The sequence below is a fragment of the Hesperophylax consimilis genome, chromosome 3, assembly GCF_061612785.1.
Source record: "Hesperophylax consimilis isolate HC1 chromosome 3, BYU_Hcon_1.0, whole genome shotgun sequence".
NCBI classification, from domain to species: Eukaryota; Metazoa; Arthropoda; class Insecta; order Trichoptera; family Limnephilidae; genus Hesperophylax; species Hesperophylax consimilis.
The window spans coordinates 35,318,082-35,337,677 of NC_142838.1; the positions used below are offsets into that span (position 1 = coordinate 35,318,082).

The window sequence follows — 19,596 nt, forward strand, 5'->3', positions numbered from 1 at the left end:
AGCACTGAGAAGAAAAACCGATAAAATTCCCGAATCAAGATCAAATTTCCCTTATTCGGTGCAAATTGATCCAACTTTGCAGACAATCAATTTCACCTGCCTAATTGTTCGCCTGAAAGGTTTATGTAAGTTCGCATCGGTTTTCTTCCGAAACGTTATAGATCTGACTTCTACAAATTATCTATTCACTGGTGTTCAGTTTAATAACCCACGTGGGACCCCTCCTCCTTTATAATAATATGCAACAATCTGTCAGTCTGTTTTCCCACCACTAAATTTAATAAGGCACCTTCACTGAACTCCGAGTCGCTTTGCAGATTAGTATAACCAGTGCCTCCATTCTCCGCAAGTTGTGTTATTGGTAAATGTTGCCCAAGTCTTAGCAATATTCCGCAGAATCTAAAGGCCTCAATTGCAGCGTCCCAATACCACATATTTTCCTTTGTAGAAGTGTTACTAAGTTTCATCGAAAATGCGCAGAATATTTTGCATTGTGGTTTTTGTATTCAGTTTTACAGCTTTACAGTCACTTGAAATACGTAAGTAATTTGTGTATAATTTTTCATTTGTAACGCACAGAACAATACAAATTAAAGAACACGCACCTTTAAATTCACATAGCTTTGTAATAATAAGGAATTCCAGTCAATGTATACCTTATAACTTATTATCTTATCACAGTATATATATTTTTTTTACAAATGTCGATCTTATGGATAAAATAATTTTCAAAGCTTGCATTTTTAAAAGCCCGCCAAAACGATCGAAATACCTCGGTTTGTCCGTTAATACTCCCACTTGGGTTGGTATGAAATCAACAAAACCCAATTTAAATATTTTACAAGGTTTCCGAAAAATATTAATTATTTTGAAATAATTTGTATACCGCAGTGGTGAGGTGCGAGTCTACGCAGCGCAACGTGCACGGCCAATCACAGGGCGTTTAAGACTCTTGAGGTTTTAATCGTTTTCAAATGACAATTGATGAATTCTACGTATAATTACACGTAGTAACACTTGTATATTAAGAATCAGCGTTTGTTGATCTATATGAATACATGTTTTTAGCGATAATATTGTTCACTCTAAGTTACCTATGCTGCTCAATTTATACCTAAAAATTACGCCCTTAAATGACAAGGTAATATGACAATGACAATAAGTAAATAAAATTGTTGAATGGGGTGCAAAAGAATTGTTTTCGAAAGAATTTTTTATGCTGTTGTAAAATCTAAAATAAAACAACTATAAAAGTTTATCATTTCGTGATCCTTCTATATATAGGTATTTGGAAAAGTAATTAAATTGATTCACTTTTGCGGCCAGTTTTTTGAAATTATTCAATTGTGTGAGCCAGATGTATAATTGTTGATAATATTATGTACACTCCCCTTCCATACACAAGCAAATGCTTTCAATGGAAGAGTAGTAAAAAAACCCAAGATGTAAAATGAATTATGTACCATGTAAACAACTATTAAAAATAAAAAAATAATTACAAAAAAAAAAAAAAAAATTATATGGTCATAATTGAATTTTTTAAACGAATATTGAGGAAAGCGCTAATTTCATGTATTATAATAAGAATATTAATTTGTATGCATTATGTAAAAATGACGTATTATTTATGTAAAACTTAATTCAATATTATTGTTATTCTCGTTTGGACATAAACACGCTATTTATATGCGTTCATTTTACGACCAATCATTCTTATAACAAATTTTATCGTTATAATGTTATGCATCAACCGTCAAAATAAATATATAATATTCTTGGGGCGTTAAGCCGAAAATAAACGTACTTAATTATAGATATGATTTGAGATTGTCTCGGTCATAAGTATTATAGTGATTTATTTTTGGGGTATTATGCCGTGTTGCGCTACCTCCTTCTTTAGCTAACGTTTCGGACAGCATTACAGTGACCATCATCACACATCGGCCGTGATTATAATTTAATAATTATTGTTATTACCTATGAAAAAAGCTTCAGTATTGACAAGTTCTCTTCGATGTTAACATGAGTAAACTTGGATTAAACATTACTGTGCCTTGACATGAATTCCTTATAAATTAATAATCATGAGTTATTTTATAAGTGCATTGAGAATCTCATTATATTAAATGATTACAGATTAAGCTATGCACTTCAGAACCTTAACAAGGTCAGAAAGTCTTGCAGGAGAGTATGCCTACCTCAATATTCATAAATACAGCTACTCAATAATATAACTAACCACTCGTAACGAACTAACCATCACGCCGTTTAGGCAGAGAGGACCGACCGCCAAACAACTCGGTCTTGGCACACACTCCTTGCCTCATTCACATTCATACGTCGTCTCATACATTGTTTTCTATTATTCTGACTTTTGACATGGCCCGACTCAAGTATCTGATTCAATTGGTCGTTCCATGTCTTCCTCGTGAGTCCCCGACTTCTGCTACCATTCGCATTTGTATCGTATATTCTCCTTACACTCCTTTCTTCGCTTATTCGCTCTACATGCCCAAACCATCTAAGCGTCCCTTTCTCTATCTTACTTATTACGCTTGCATCAGCCTTACACTCTTTGTGGATCTCCACATTTCTCACACGATTCTACATGGTTTTACCACACATACTCAGGGATCTCATTTCTACAGTATTCAGTCTACTTTCATCCTTTCTCTACCAGTTAGTATTTCGTTCATGTAAGTTAAAAGAACCACATGTTCTATAATCGCGATTTTGATATAAAAATGCAGAAATATCCGCGAATTCACCAACATTGTTGTCTAAAAAGACCACATCTCCTATTTATCTACCTTTACTGTTATTGTTAGATATGTTTCTATGCCATTATTACAAATTTCATTTATTTTAATGTAACACGTATTTTTAATAAAATTTTCATTAAAACAACTATTTTATATTGATTACAGAAAAAAACATCTATATATTGCGTTTTTTTTTTATTTTAATATTAACTCCACACAGGAGGCCCTGAAGAAAATAATTTCCCTCAGGGCCTATGTCATCTTTGGGGATGCTGTGTGGAGGGTTGTTTGATTCGTTAAATAGTCTTACACACCGTTCTCTCGAAACGCTAAATGGTGCATGCAGTTACGTTTCTTTTGAATTACATGAGCGATACATCAAATAAATAAATACTACAATCATTTATAACAGGGCATAAATTATTTTTATACCACCTCAGAATGAGCATACATAACAATAATTAGAGCCACTCGGGCCGCTGCGCAGGAAAAGTACCTAAAAATGACATTATAGGTAACCTCCAGAGGCAGCAAAATATCTCATCGGCCACAAGAATGAAACCGATATCAGAATTCGGATAAAAATTCCCTGTTTACGAATATATCGTTCGGCCAAAATTATATTAAGGAGAACCTTGTGGTCTACGCGGGTAATTTAAAAATGTCGCTAGAAGAAAGGTATTTTTCGCTCGAATAATCGCGTAGACCACAAGGTTCTCCTCGGCCGAATTTCGGCCGAACGACATATTCGTAAACACAGAGTTTTTATCTAAATTCCGCCATCGATTTCCTTCGTGTGGCCGATGAGATATTTTGCCGCATCTGGAGGATACCTACAATGTCATTTGTTAGGTACTTCTCCCCACACAAAAGTTGGCCGAACGATTTTTTTTTTCAAATTTGCAATCAACTTTTGCCGTTAGTTTTGGTAATGTGGCACGTCGGATATTTTCATCCCAAAAATGACACCGGAAGTCGTCGCTTTCCAGGACTCCTCCCGGGCCGAAATCTAGATGAATGCGTTTTTTTAACTAATCTTATTTGGGGTTAAAGCCCAGTACTAATTTGGTTCATGTGGCCTATGGGATGGGATTTTTACGGTCATCGCTTGGACTAATAGGTCTAGAACAGTCTAGGTAATAGGGTCCTGAGTCGTGCGTTGACAAAATATTAATAATTCTTACAAATAAATTCCCGAAAAGGGAAATAAATCTTTGTGTTATGTGTTGCTTTTAGCACTGATAGCCGTATTCATCGGTGAATTTTGTTTTGATTACTTGATGGATGTAATATTTCCCACTCACTAATTTACTGTAAAAATAAATACTTTAAAAGTCTTACTAATATGAGTGGTGAAATTTTTATTCGTTTGATTAACGACCTTGTATGTGAAAACGTTAAAAATATGTGACATTTTGCCTGGAAATTCACGCTTAGTCTGACAAAACGCATTTTTGCAGCACAGCTAAATATTTTTTTATTAGTAATAATTCGAAGCAGAAATTATACAGTCACTATTCAATGTGTATCTAAAACACCGTTTAACGGTTGGGAAGTATTTTTTTATTAGTAAGAGTGAAATAAATATTTTGAATTTTTAAAGTACATAATATCGGAGTAAGTAATGGAATGGTTAAATCCGTACCAGAAGAAAATGTTATGTGTATAATTCACAGATGTTATTACTCCATACATGCATTTTATTGAGCAGTCTGGTTATGGAGAGATTGCCACTTTCCTTTTCATGTTGCATCGTTCATTCTATGGCATTGCTGCAATGCAGAGTACCTACCTACCTAACTTGTGACTTTGCATATTATGAACATCAGATTTATATTGGAAACATCGTAGATCGTATCGTGTTCGTGAGGAACTAACTGGGCTATAAGCTACAAAATTATTATTTGACATCTTCCGTGTGCAGTGACATTTCAGAACATTTCCTGCATCTATGCAGCACTCAGTTTATGTCGATTCCTTATCGACCCGTGGGACGACGGCCTTACAAATATACAATGAAAAGAAATATTCTTTTTTTTTTTAAATATCCTCAACATTTTATGATAAATATGCTTATTTATTGTTTCACTCTCTTCGTTCAAACATTTTAACAAAAAATAAATTTTAAAAAAAGGTGAAGGAGAAATTTTCCGACAAAATTGGGAATAACTTATTTAAACATGTTTAAGTAAATTAATATACTTCAAAGTTTCTTTAACATTTGAAGGTTATACCCATCAATGTAATATATCATTGAAGAAGATAATATAAACGAACCACGAAACAGAACAGGACACAGAGAATAAAAAGTTAACGTTCACATTAACATAAAACGTTAAGTTTACGTTGTTGTTCAAGGAAATGGTCAGTAAAGGAAGTAGATATGTTTTGTTTAATTGCTGAAATAATTACGTATTTTCGTAATGTTCATGTTCATTATATATACGTACATCATGGTTCAACTCACACAACACGTAAAAACCCTGTTTCTTAAAATATAGCATATATTTTTTCTTTTTCAATATAAACATCCACTTAACTGCCAAAGCAGTTTGTCAGCAGGTCATGTTCATAATATTAATTATAAAACAAAATCACATGTATAACGAGATGCTTAAATATAGAAAATAGATACAGAAGAATAAAATGTTTAGTGACCACAATACAAAGACATAAAATACGTAGACAGATAAATATAACGAAGTCAACATACTCGTAGGCATACACACATTCAAATGCACACAACATACTTATACTCACGCATGGGCATATTTATACAATTACATGCATACAATCAATGGATACTAATGTATTTGTAAACAATATCAATAGAGAAAATCTTTATCCGTTAGCTGTTTTTTATTTGTTAATTCATATTTTTTAAATTTTTGCATGCAGCAAACATAATTATTATAAAATAACTTTGTTTATAATACCACTTTATTGAATACCTACCTTTTTAATATATAAAACAACCGGTTTCAGTTCACCCTGAGCATTCATCAGGGTTATAAAAAACATTTTACAATATAATAAGTGTATTTATATGTAAGATAGAAGAGGGGGGAACTTTGGTGGAGGGGAGGGGTGTAAAAGTAGGCGGAGGGGAGGGGAATATTTTAAAATGGGGTTATTTGAAAAGTCTAATAGTTTATTTAGTAAATTGGTTGTATTTATTTTTAGTGATTTTTTTATTTATTTCCAGAGCTTCTAGATTGTTCGAATGCAAGCCTATCCCATTTCTGTGCAGCACATATATACCCGAGGATTTATTAAAATAATGATCTTTAGTTATTATGTGTGTTGCGAATTCTGAAAAACCTACACTATTTAGGCACCTCAATTGTTCAACCACCCTCGTTTGAACATTTCCTGCAGTTTTACCTAAAAACGTATGTAAAATGCCAGCAATCATTTCATTTATGTTTGTAGATGTCAGAATGGCTTATATTAATTTATTTATCCTTTGAATTGATCAACAGTTTGTCTAGGTTATTATTGATAAAGGAAGCAGCTTTAATTTATTTTGGAATTTTGAAACACAAGAGAATGAAAAATTATCTATATAAATAAAAATTTTAATGTTCGTTAGTTCAAAATCTTAAATCTCCGAAAGTTCTACATCGATTGTTTAATGTTTTGACACAACGCCGTTGCATTTGAATACAATATTATATACCCATAGACTAAATTAGACTAGACACGGCATATTCATTTAAAAATAACCCCAACACAATTTTGGTTTGGTTCACGTGCACATTTATGAAAAGGCCCACGCATTGTGCCGTTATGCGAAATGGGCACTGTGCATTGCGTTTTACCTTTTGTTGGTAAAGAGTAAACTATTTTGCTTCTCAGCTATGCTGGGCAAGTTCATTTTTTCAATCACAAAAATAACCCAGTTCCAAATATTTAAATTTGAATTATGTCCATATTGCAACACCTCTGACAACAAATTCTCCGTGGTTTCGCTTACGAGTTTGAACGCTTGTACAAGGAGTTTAAACAGAGTTAGGTTGTTAAGTTCATCTCCATATTTGTGACGTACGCTACGTGGCGTTATTTTTAAAATGAATTTAACTAGACAGGGCTAATCTAGTATAATACATCAATGTATATACCTATATTACATAGATGTCACCTGTAACAAGAAAAACTTTTTTTTTTGAAAAGCGCCATCTGTTGCACGTAACAGCTACACGCGCTATTGTTTCTCTACCTGCATAGCCACGGCAACGAGTGGCGGGGTACAGCTAGTTAATGAATAAAATTCTACGCCAACCGTGATTTTTATTAACTCTGGTGTTGGATATACAGGAATTTATTCGTTGATTTGAATCGTAGTTTTTTTGCTAGGATTCGATCAATTAAGGTATGGGCATATCCGATATTTATTGCGGTAGATTTGACTATAGAGAGTTCTTCAATAAAGTTAGTGTTAGATAGAAGGACAGTAACAAGTCTATGGACCATATATTGGAAGGTAGGTGTTTATGGCAAATCGAATGGTTTGAAGTACTATGAATTACTCAGTCCGTCAAGGTAGGTTTTATGTAAATATTGAAATTGAATTTATTATTAATAATGGATAGGGATTATATATATTTTTAACTGATATAGGTTAAAATATCTTTATTGCCTTCTAGATATGGAGTCTAGTCGAAACAATAGACTTTTATAATGTGGTCTTGTATAGTGTTTATTGTTAATATCACTACTGGAGCCACGAAATAATATATGTTCATTGGTTGATTTTCAAAGCTTCATGGCTTCATGGGCAATACAAAATTAGGATATATATATAGAGCCTGCCATGGAAACAAACATCTGGATATTTTAAACTGATAATATCTATTCATTTTTACTCCACTGTATCCAAAGTATTCTGGAAAATAAATACATTCAGTAGCAATTAGATACATTTTGGGAGGCTGAGAACCGTTCGTTGGATATCCATTACCTCTGTTACAGGTCACCACAAATGTTTCACTACGTTTGTTGACTTAACAGGGTTTCCCGGGATTATGTGGTGAGCTTTTTTCAGGTTTTAGTGGCGGATGTTTCTGCCCATTCTCTCGACCCATCGCCTTGCACGTCACTGGGAATGATGGATTCATACGTCTGTCACATCTGGACACTGATTCCTAGATTCCAACCCATTCGACACACCCTTTTCCTTCCCAGAACCTGCTCTCCTTATTTTTCTTAAAAGACTCTTCGCACAGCATCACTAAAGATTATATAGGCCCTAATGGAGTGAAGCTAATGTTCAAATCCCGCTGACTTCTTGACGGACACAAACGTAGCTACTTTGGAAAAGGCTCGACGATTGTCAGGATTAAATAGAAATAATAATACAGTGGTGAGGGCTTGAATGATTTTGTTTACAGATTGAGCTACTCGTATATTCTGTTATTCTGTTTTTGATTCACCAATACGGAAATACAAATAATAATTCTTGCTTTCATAATCAGCAACCATTGCGGAATTCCGGGTTCCAAGTGCGGAACCTCATCTTACAACGTTCCGGCTAATCATATAATTTTGTTCTTCTAATTCTGTTTCCCTTTACTAACCAATAAACCAATCCGTTAATGATATTCAAACCATCATGCATTAGCCGTGCTACTAGTATTTATCCTATAAAATATGTATATTCCTTGCAATAGTTTTTCTACTTTTTTAACCACACAGTAACTGCTTTTTACTCTTACTACTAGGTTTTCAGGTAGCATGTAAAATGTATTATTTTGTATAACTCATGTAGTTATGTATGTAATTTGTGGTTTCCCCAGCCGGACTCCTGAAGCTATGCGACCGGGAAGACCCCGAGCTGGACGAGTGCCTGAAGGTGAACATCCAGTCCGCCATTAAGGGCCTCGCCCAAGGACTGCCAGCGCTCAAGCTGCGATCTCTGGACCCCTACCTTGAAAAGGAAATGGTCATCGAATACAAACAGAATCAGGTACCTAATCCATTCACTGATACATGGAGCCTTTCTACCTTCCTAGCTAAAGGGATGTGGAAGACAAAATGCAACAACAAATACTCATAGGTACATTATATTATTTAATCATTGACGATGATAATATCAACTAACTCTCAGTGAATATATGAAATAGATAGTCACAGAAAATAAAAAAGGTAACAGTCGCAACTGGGGCTCGAATTTTATTTAGAATCGCTTCAAATTATTGGTAATTTATTTATTTATTTTTTCATTTTCGGGAAATCGACAGTTTACATTTAATCAGTTTGTACATACGTATTATATAGTAAAATAACCAATTATGGATTCCTCCTTGTGACTTTAACTGAGACAGAATAATATGGAAAAAGTTATTTAATTTTGTGAGAAAGGAATATGAATTTAAAAAATTATACAAAACCAAATTATATACAAAACGAAAAATTAACAAATTTATAGCCATAATAATCGTAATCTGGTTAAAACCGGGACTGGAGAGAATCTGAATTCGAGTCCCAGTTCCAACCTTTACCTTTTTTTTCTGCGTGTCTGTTTTATATTTTCTTGAAAGAGTTGATGTTATTATAGTCGTCAATGCTTTAATTATTTTTTTCTAATTTATTTGGAAAACCGACAGTTAAGAACATTTTTTACTAATCAATAATAAAAAGGTTTTCAAAGGTGTATTAATTATTGGTGCCCCCTCTCCTAAGGAAGATTATAGCGTAGTATGTCGTAGTGTGTGTGCGTAGTATAATACGCACATGCCACGCCCAATTTATGCGCGCTTAATATAGCGTAATGTGTCTAAGGCTTTAAGCTTGTAGCTATCGAATGCCTCCTCCCCCTCACCCCCATCAAAATAAATGTTCTCTCTCCTTCTTCTATCTTACCTATAAATACACAATATGTTTTTATATAACCCTGATGAAGTTTAAAGTGACCGGTTGTTTTATAAATTGAAAATATATCTCTAAATGGTATAAAACAAAGTCGCTATCCGCATCTGTCTGTTTGTGCGCGTAGTTCTTCTAAGCTACGCAATGGATTTTGATAAAGTTTTACTATCATTTAGAGAATTTATTCCGGAAAGTTTATTTATATAAAACATGCATGTTGTGTTTATAGAAAGTAGAAAAAGTCGATGTTTTGTAAACAAGAAGTAAAAAAAAATCGGGTGCTTATATTGCTAACGCTGGCTAAACCTTATGAGATACGTCAAAATAATGTACTATGAATTTGTTTATCATGAAAAGTCCTACAGAAAAATCCATAATGGTATATGTCTATCTCCACAGACATAGGAATTAATAGACGAGAAGATAATGGCGAGGGGTAAAATCAACTGTTGAAGAACGAAGGGGGTGAAGCTGACTGTGATTCGTCAATAAATCAATCTGATAGTAAATAGGCATCTCGCATTATAATATCACCATTTACTTCTTAAAAGTAAAATCTGCTTTTGAATGAATAGACATTTTTACATGGGAGTGCAAATTACTCGCCACGTTATGAACAAATTTGCGAAGTCCAAATTCGGCAAAAAAATTCGGTTCTCTTTTCAGAGTCGAATATTTCGTTTAAGTATTTAGTTAAGACACTTTTATAAATGTTCATAATTTACTTCCCAGCAACCAACCAGCTTTGTGTTTCGCGTCCAGACGTTTCTCGATGTGATAGTAACAACTGATTCATATTATACGATGTGAATATGCTTAAAATAAAGTAAAATAATGCTTATATATGGAATGTAATACGACAATTGGGTTTATTCTCTTTTTCACATCTATTTTTACAAGTTTTCATAGTACAAGTCAACATTTTGCCGTGTTATTTCGTAAAATGAACCGATGATGCCTCGACCATAGTTCGCACAAGAATGATGACGTCACGTTTTCAAATTTCACTTGAGGCCACACGCAAGCACAGCCGGCTCCAATGGAACCGGTATGGGGAGTGGGGATAATACGCTTTTAATCACTTAGGGCAGGTCTACTAATATTCATATGTCTATGTATATCTCCTAAGGATAATCCCCAACAACGCCGGCTACACGTCAGCTAGCATGCAATAAAGTGAAATTAAAAACAAAGTTATTTTATTCGAATTCTAATAGAAATACATAAATTTTCTAAATTTTCTAATTGAAAATTGAAACTTTTTATTTTCGTAACAAGACAGAATTGAAATATCTTCATCAGGAACTGGTTTATTAACATTTTTATAAAAAGGCTATATAACGTACCTTGACCGCTCGTTGAAATACTTTTTGCAAAACCTGAAACTTACCAACAATATTTTTTAAATCGTTATTGTTGGTAAATAATTGACCACAGAAAGGGAATAATATACCTACCTAAATAGTTCATTTCATTTCACACAGATTTTATAAAAACATTGAAATCGAAACATTTTAATATATTGTGTATTTATGCAGTTTATCAAAGTTACCTATATTTGCAATACTCGAATAATTAACCCAAGGTAACACGTAACATGTTGAACGGCATAATTTACCATTAAGCTAATATTAATTTATGCGGGTCAAATTGTCCATGAATTTACATAATATTGTGTCATCTAATGTTTTATTAACGTTCGATGTGTTCTTTAAATAAATTAAAAATAGAAATCTACCTAATAACATGGCTACATTTAGTATTGGATAATGTCGACGAATATTTCATTTTTTATCAGCCATACTCAATCCACTGCTTTGTGAAGGTCGTTCCAGGCGGGTTAGTGTTTGCAACTGTTGTGTTCGTACAAGCAGGTCTCCAACTCGTCTTGGAAGGAGTTCTTGAATAATAAGTTCTTTTAGATTAATAAGGGATTTATTATTACTCCGCATAATATAATGGTGACTCGATAGTCGACCTAACAAGAAACTTGCTAATTGGAATCTGAAACAGTAAGTTTCTCTGAGAGCCTTCCCACTGGCCCTGGCGACTACTGGCCACTGGCTCCATCTTGCGGACTTCCACGCAAGCTCTATGCACTGCCATCTGTGCGTGCATTTATGAAGCTCTTACTTCCCAACAGTAACAATCTGGCCTAAATATTGACTAAATTACAGACGTACCTGCTATATTTAAATTTCATGGAACTATTACTAACTGACAAATTTTCTTACGTTCCTGAACACGAGAAATGAATAATGTTCGAGGTCACCGGTCACTGGCTGACGGAGCACATAAATGTTATTAATATATTTATTTTAAAGTAAGATAAACATTCCTTGATTACGAATAACATAATAATAATACTTCAAAAACTCCTAACGACATCATAATAAGCGGAAATGTTGCTTGTGTTATGATGGAGAGAAGAATTCCACCCACGACGCCTTTTGTTAACTTAGCCGCTAACCGGTCAGTAACATGGATCTGATATTCATCTGCCAGACATGGTGTTGGATATGACAGAATGAGCTTATATGGGTTACTCAAATACTGTTTTGAGGTGTCCCACTCCAAATGAGATGAGGTGTGAAGTTTGACGTATGAGGTGTGAAAGAGCCCAAAAGAGTTAAAATCTTGTAGAACCTTGTAGAAGAAGTATGATTTCCCCAGAACATTTAAAAAATGTCGCATACACGAAATGTAGCAATGTAGTGCCAATCAACACTAAAATGTAGCAATGTGTTGCAATATACACGAAATGTAGCAATGTATTGCCAATAAACACTAAATGAGGCAATATAGTGCCAATAAACATGGAATATAGCAAGGTAGTTCCAATAAACACGAATTGTTGCTATGTCGTGCAATATACATGAAATGTAGCAATAAACACTAAATGAGGCAATATAGTGCCAAATAAACATGAAATGTAGCAAGGTAGTGCCAATAAACACGAATTGTTGCAAAGTAGTGCAATAAACACGAAATGTAGCAATGTAGTGCCATTAAACACAAAATTTAGCAATGTAGTGCCAATAATCACTAAATGTAGCAATGAAGTGCCAATAAACACGAAATGTAGCAATGCAGTACCAATAAACTAACATTCTTATAGTGATACGAATATTTGTAAACAAAACCTTTTTTAGTGATTAAAAATGTTTTTATAGTTATACAAAATAATATATACGTGCTTTTAAATATTCTGGGGACTGACAGATTACGTTATACACATCATGGCTTGGCCTATTTCAGCATATCGCTCGCCATACAATCCCAATGGGAATTATGGCGAGCGATATGCTGAAACAGGCCAAGCCACAATAGTATAGCACATTTAAGTGTGGTCTGTCACAGTCTTCAAGAAAATTGTGTTCCATGGAATTGAGCCCATGGAAGTCAAAATTTTATTTGAATATATAATGTTACGCGTGACATGGAATCTGTAAATTAAATTATGGTGTTAAATTTTGATTTAATATCATTGTTAAGTACAGAAAAAAAAGATAAATCACACCGATCTTTATAAATGTAGTTGGGTCGGCGCATTTGTAAGGACATTGCCTTACATTCTGAAATGTACTTATTTATGACCCTGGAATGCACTCGGCAATGCAGAAACAAGAACGCTACAATTAAAAACCTCTTTAGTCCAGTATTTCCTTCACGAAGATTTATAGCGCAGATGATAGAGTTAATTGAAATTGATCAATGTACTTTATTTCTAGTTTTTTGTTTAACGAGCATAAAAAATTGAGAAACTTGAAATATTTTTTGTTTGTTAACTTAACACATTTCTTCAATATTGGTTTTCAGATCGGAGGGAAAGCCATTTTAAACAACATAAAAGCGCATGGACTGAGCAAAGCTAAAGTTCACGCTGTCAGGTGAATATGAACTTAATACTGATTATAAACTTAATTAAAATACAGGTATCCTTAGATTGGAATCTGTCTTAAACTATATATAGCAATTGTGTTATTAAATTCTATTCATTGTGAATAGGTTCAATCAAATTCATGAGTTAATGTTGATAATTTTATTGTCTCAATTATTATTGTAGATTATACAGAGTTTTTTTTCATACAAACAATTCAATTTTTTTTACTTGAAAACTACCTTAAAACGTTTAAATTTAGAAAGGGTTATTAATCTTTTTTACTTTAAACTATCATACTAAACTATACTTCCGATGTTTGTGCACTTTAACTCCAGACACCTTGTATGTAATAACGATATTATTGCGAGACGCAAATTCACAGTACAACATCAGAAATCTAATCGACTAGTTGAATTATAAAATGTGTTGAAACTTCAGGTCAAACATCCAAGATGACTCATTTGAACTGGAAATTGATATGAGCAACAAACAAATATTCGTCGAAGGTAATTTGAAAGGAGAGGGGAGACTGAATGCTCTGGTCTTCACTGCCAAAGGATACTTCAATAATACTATGTGTAAGTAATCAAATTCCCACTAATTTCATAATCTACATTTATGTATAAGCCGATATTCGAATATAATGAGTGGTGTTTAGTAATTTACACACAATTCGTTTCGATTTAACCTAACTGTGTACGTAATTGTGACTAAAGCCCCCGCATTCCCAATTTCCACCGATTTATAACAAGTTTCTCTTTAACTCTTTAAGTTCCTAAAAAAAATAATGTTATTTTGGAAGATAATGTATATACATGGTTTTCCAATAAGAGGTGTTATTTTGAATAGCCCGCTAATTTCGGTAGATGTTACTTTTGAAGCTGTCATTTTTTAACATTTGACAAGTAGAAACAACGCCATTTATAGAAATGGAACGATAAACGCTTCAACAATGCATTGAAATTATTAAAATTCACTATTATTAATTATTAGAATTCCATCGAAAAATCATCTTGAGTGATGAGGCCCATTTCCACCTCGGTGGCTTCGTCAACAAGCAAAATTGCCGCATCTGGGTTTTGGAAAACCCAAGAGTTATTGTTGAAAAGCCTCTCTATCCTGAACGTGTGACTGTTTGGTGCGGTTTATGGTCCGGCGGAGTCATTGGACCTTACTTTTTCTAAAATGAGGCTGGAGCAACAGTTACTGTGAATGGATTGCGCTATCGAGAGATGATTAATGATTTTTTATGGCCGGAATTGGATGGTATTGATTTGGACAACGTTTGCTTTAACAAGACGGCGCTACGTGCCACACAAGCAACGAAACCATTGATCTTTTACAGGAAAAGTTTCTTTGAATATCAAAATAACACATCTTATTGGAAAACGTTAATTATATGCATTTCCCTCTATAGAAAAAAATCGCAAAGTAAGCTCCGAAAATTATTAAAAACACGTTTTGTTCCGTTATTTACTGTGTTTTATGCATGATTCTTCACAGTGTATCTTTAAATGCTACTGAAGCATTTGTCGAGAAATTTTTGCTTTATTTCAAACCAGTCGTGTTTTATTAAAAAATTTCACCATTTCCCCTTAATTGTTAATGTTTTTTTAATATTAGCGCGCTCACTCTTACATTCGTATTTACATATCTCCCTTTCAAACCATCTTTGAACGCTTACTACGGGGTAGTATCAGTAAGTTATATACAGTCGTATCAGTAAGTTATATAAAGATTTTCTATAGGAATTTTCCAAGTGTTAATTGGTGAGTTGAGAAGTGATGAACTAAAGTTCTTTAATTATTTTAAAATGTCTATCACTTCCTTTAACCATCACATGTTTTCACCGTGAAAACATCACCTCAAGGGCACTTAGTGGCTTAAAAATGTCTATCACTTCCTTTAACCATCTACTAGAACGAGTTTCAGAGAGCTTAACATTTTAAAATACAAAATTGAGAGAGTGCATTTGTCCTGAAGAAAGGCTATCGATATTTTAAAGTAAGAAAACAATAACAACTCAAATATTTTCTATTATGTGTTTATTGAACTAATTACGCTCTTCCGTGCATCGTGCATCTAATTTAAGCTTTAAAATTTAAAAAAAAGAAAACTTTAAAAAATTAAAAAAATAAATTTTGAAACAATTTGATAATTTTAATCTAAAAACGTTGTGTACAAGTGTTTGGTTTTTATTTAGTTAAAATAAAATATTGTAACAACTCTTTCTTCGACCAGTGGTATTAAATTTTTGGGATTTATTTCCTTATCCATTATTGTAGTTTTGATTTATTTACTTAAAAAAATAACCAAATACAACCACGCAGCGTGCCTGCTTCCTTGCGACTAGGGGCGGGCGGAGAGGGGTCGGGATGTGGCGGGGACTCTGCCGGAACGACTAGACGACAAGTTGTGAACAGCTCCATACAAAACTTCAGGGCCCGTTCCCACTTCCGTTTTCAAATCGGAGGCGGGTCCCGTTTTAAAAACGGATGCCCTAGTGGCTGTAGTGGATGTATGGAGCTGTTCACACTTGTCCGACACGATTTGAAAACGGATCCGACATTTTTTGTCGGATGGCTCGCCTACGCAGCGCGTCCGTTTTCAAATCGTGTCGGAACACGCTCGCTCATAGTGTTGTATGGAGCTGTTCACACTTGTCGTCCAGTCGTTCCGGCAGAGTCCCCGCCAAACCCCGACCCCTCCCCGCCCGCTCCCTGTCGCAAGGAAGCAGGCACGCTGCGTGCTTGTATTTGGTTATTTTGTTAAGTAAATAAATCAAAACTACAATAATGGATAAGGAAATAAATCCCGAAAATTTAATACCACTGGTCGAAGAAAGAGTATGGTAATATTTTATCTTTAACTAAATAAAAACAAAACAACTTTTGTAAGTACATCAAAATTTTTATTTTTATTTTTTTAAGTTTACTTTTTTTAAATTTTAAAGCTTTAATGAGATGCACGGAAGAGCGTATTAGTTTAATAAACACATAATAAAAAATATTTGAGTGTTTATTGTTTTCTTACTTTAAAATATCGATAGCCTTTCTTCAGGACAAATGCACTTTCTCAATTTTGTATTTTGATATGTTAAGCTCTCTGAAACTCATTCCAGTAGATGGTTAAAGGAAGTGATAGACATTCTCTTAAGCCATTAAGCGCCCTTGAGGTGATTTTTCATGGTGAAAATGGCGCTATATAAATAATCCAATCATTATTATTCTAAAATAATTAAAGAACTTTAGTTCATCACTTCTCAACTCACTAATTAATACTTGGAAAATTCCTACAGAAAATCATTCGGCTATGATTGGGTGTACCCAAAATTTTCTTTTCACTTTTTTCCTTCTTTTTAATAAGTACAACATGACAACAAGAGCTTCATCGTCGTTCATTGCGCACCATTACTGAAGAATGAGCAAATAACATGTTTTTGTTGAATCGACAATTATTTTTTTTCGTAGAGTATGGTCCGTTTTTAAAACGGTAGTGTGAACAGGGCCATTGGCCATCCGTTTTTAAAACGGGACCCGCCTCCGATTTGAAAACGGAAGTGGGAACGGGCCCTGAGCGAGCGAGTTCCGACACGATTTTAAAACGGACGCGCTGCGCTGGTGATCCATCCGACAAAAAATGTCGGATCTGTTTTAAAATCGTGTCGGACAAGTGTGAACAGCTCCATACATCCACTACAGCCGCTAGGGCATCCGTTTTTAAAACGGGACCCGCCTCCGTTTTTAAAATGGAAGTGAGAACGGGCAGCGTCATGGCCCCATGTTCAGTACCTATTTGAATCAGTATTTTTTGTAATGGTATCACTCAATTGCCAGGGATCCTACCAGGGAGCAACTTGACAAATGTAAATTATCTCTCCTAGCGAGGTTGAGGACCGACTGATATTTGGGGCTTATGAAAAAAATATGAGTGGAGATAGTAGGAAGAATGTTGCAAAAAAGCATTTAAAATGGAAAATGCATTGAGAAAAGCATTTAAAATGCAAAATGGTTTTTAGAAAAGCATTTAAAATGCAAAATGGAAAATACCCATTTTGCATTTTGCATTTCCATTTGAAATGGATTTATTTGAAATAAAACACATCTCTGGTTATATATTGTATAAATATATTACCAAAGATAAAAAATAAAGAACAAAACTCCATAAAGCCTATGACAGACTACGCTATAGGCGCGCTGTATTCTCGACGCTTGGCCTATTTCAGCATTTCGCTCGCCACAGACTCCCCACAAACAATTTTAAGTTTACAAATAAATAAAAAAAATGTTGTCTTATTAGAGGTACGGTCACAAGGAGGAAATCCATAATTGTATTGATTTTGGCTATACTAACTAAATTCCCGAAGTCCCGAATTCCCGAAAATAAATAAATTTCTACGAGAAGAATAATGTCACAGTTTTCCTGTGTCTTTCTCACTTCTGACCAGGGTTTCCTATTTTGAGGCAGCCTGTGGTAGTTTTTATCTTATTGTATTGATTATCCAGATGTCTTTATATCGTGTTCATAATGTTTGCCAATTGATTATCAGTAATTATCACTCAGTTCTCTCAGTCAATGAACGAATAGTTTTATTTGCAAAACATTTTCTCACGAACGTGACACGCAAAGTGTCTGTTAGGTGTGTAGCATTTTTTGTGTCGACCATGTGTAATAGATAAATTTTGTATTTTCATCATCAGAAATTCGTTCCGCAATAACTAGTTCAGCGTTTGTTTTCGTATCGGAGTATTTCATAAAAGTAGCTGGCACATAAGTTGTTGTTAGGTACTAGATATCGTGTATAAAATAATTTTATTTTCAGCTGACGTCGTTTGGACGTGGAAACTAACCGGAAAACCAGAAGTCAGGAAGGGAAAAACTTACATGAAGATTGTCAAGTTCTTTATGAGACCTGAAGTTGGAAATATGAAAGTTCACATCCCCAATGTGTTCGGAAATAACCCTGATCTAAGTACGTAAATATTTTACACATTAAACATGGATAGATTTGGTGATGATAATTGAGTGCTATTTATTACATTAAATTTTCATTTATTTTTGTTGTTGCCATGCAGATAAAATCGCCTATGACTTCTCCAACAACTACTGGCGGGTGATCTACAGAGAGCTGCTGCCGATTGTCGAACTGACATGGGAGAAGATAGGAACTGGGTACGTGAACAGGATCTTCACGAAAATACCTTACAACGAGCTATTTCCATCGCGTTCGTGATAGAATCCTTTGAATTTATTTTGTTAAATTAGTATCAATAGCTTCGTCCAGATACACAACGTATGTGAGCCATTAATAATGGGCACTACAGACCATCCAATTTGGTTGAGCGATTGAATCAATCTGGTTGAGTTGAACGTAAAGTTCTAAAGTTGATGCTTTGTACTATTTAAAAGCATTTCGAATTTATTATCATTGCTAAAATTCTATTTCATTATTATATACTAAATTTATTCCTGTACAAAAAAATAATTAAGGTGATTTTGCACAAAAACTGCGCCATACAATCCTTCAAATATTATTATTCTTTGTATGCAAAAGGGAGTGTGGCCATCAAGTTGAACGGTTGCACCGTCAAAGCATCCAACCACCAACCGCTAACCAAGTTGAATCCTCTGTAACGTCATTGAGCGGTTGAACCAACTTTACTCAGTGTGTCTAGGGAACTGTCGTGCGTAGTTGTTTGAATAATAAATAAAATGACAGGTATGACTAATGATCGTGAAGTTATGACGATTATATGAGGATTTAACTTACTTGTAGGATACTGAAAGCAAGATGTACTCTGGTAGTAGCTTCTTACTGTTTTCTTTCGTTCCTTGTGCCACTTTTTTGCCCACTTTGTATTTTTTCATTTCATGTCAATAGTTAACTATGCCACAAGAGCGATCACAATTTTTTGTTTTTTTTTTCCCCAAACCAGCAATCGTTTCGTTTGTACGTAACACTCAACGGCTGATACACAACGGTTGAACCAACTAAATTGAGTTGTCTACAGGGGGTTTAGGACGTACGAACCCACTCCACAAAGGCATCCTGAATAAAGCTGAACATTTACCTCAAATGGGTTA

General features: G+C 34.3%; 1 protein-coding gene across 1 annotated transcript; it reads left to right on the forward strand.

The window, feature by feature from the left end:
• The first annotated feature begins 349 nt into the window (after positions 1 to 349).
• Positions 350 to 18,810, forward strand: LOC149425346 (protein takeout-like). Its single transcript, XM_089651085.1, has 6 exons — positions 350 to 539; positions 8,558 to 8,727; positions 13,449 to 13,519; positions 13,951 to 14,090; positions 18,335 to 18,484; positions 18,588 to 18,810. The coding sequence occupies exons 1-6, from the start codon at positions 473 to 475 to the stop codon at positions 18,743 to 18,745; spliced, it is 756 nt and encodes a 251-aa protein (XP_089507211.1). The 5' UTR covers positions 350 to 472; the 3' UTR covers positions 18,746 to 18,810.
• The last annotated feature ends 786 nt before the right edge of the window (positions 18,811 to 19,596 follow it).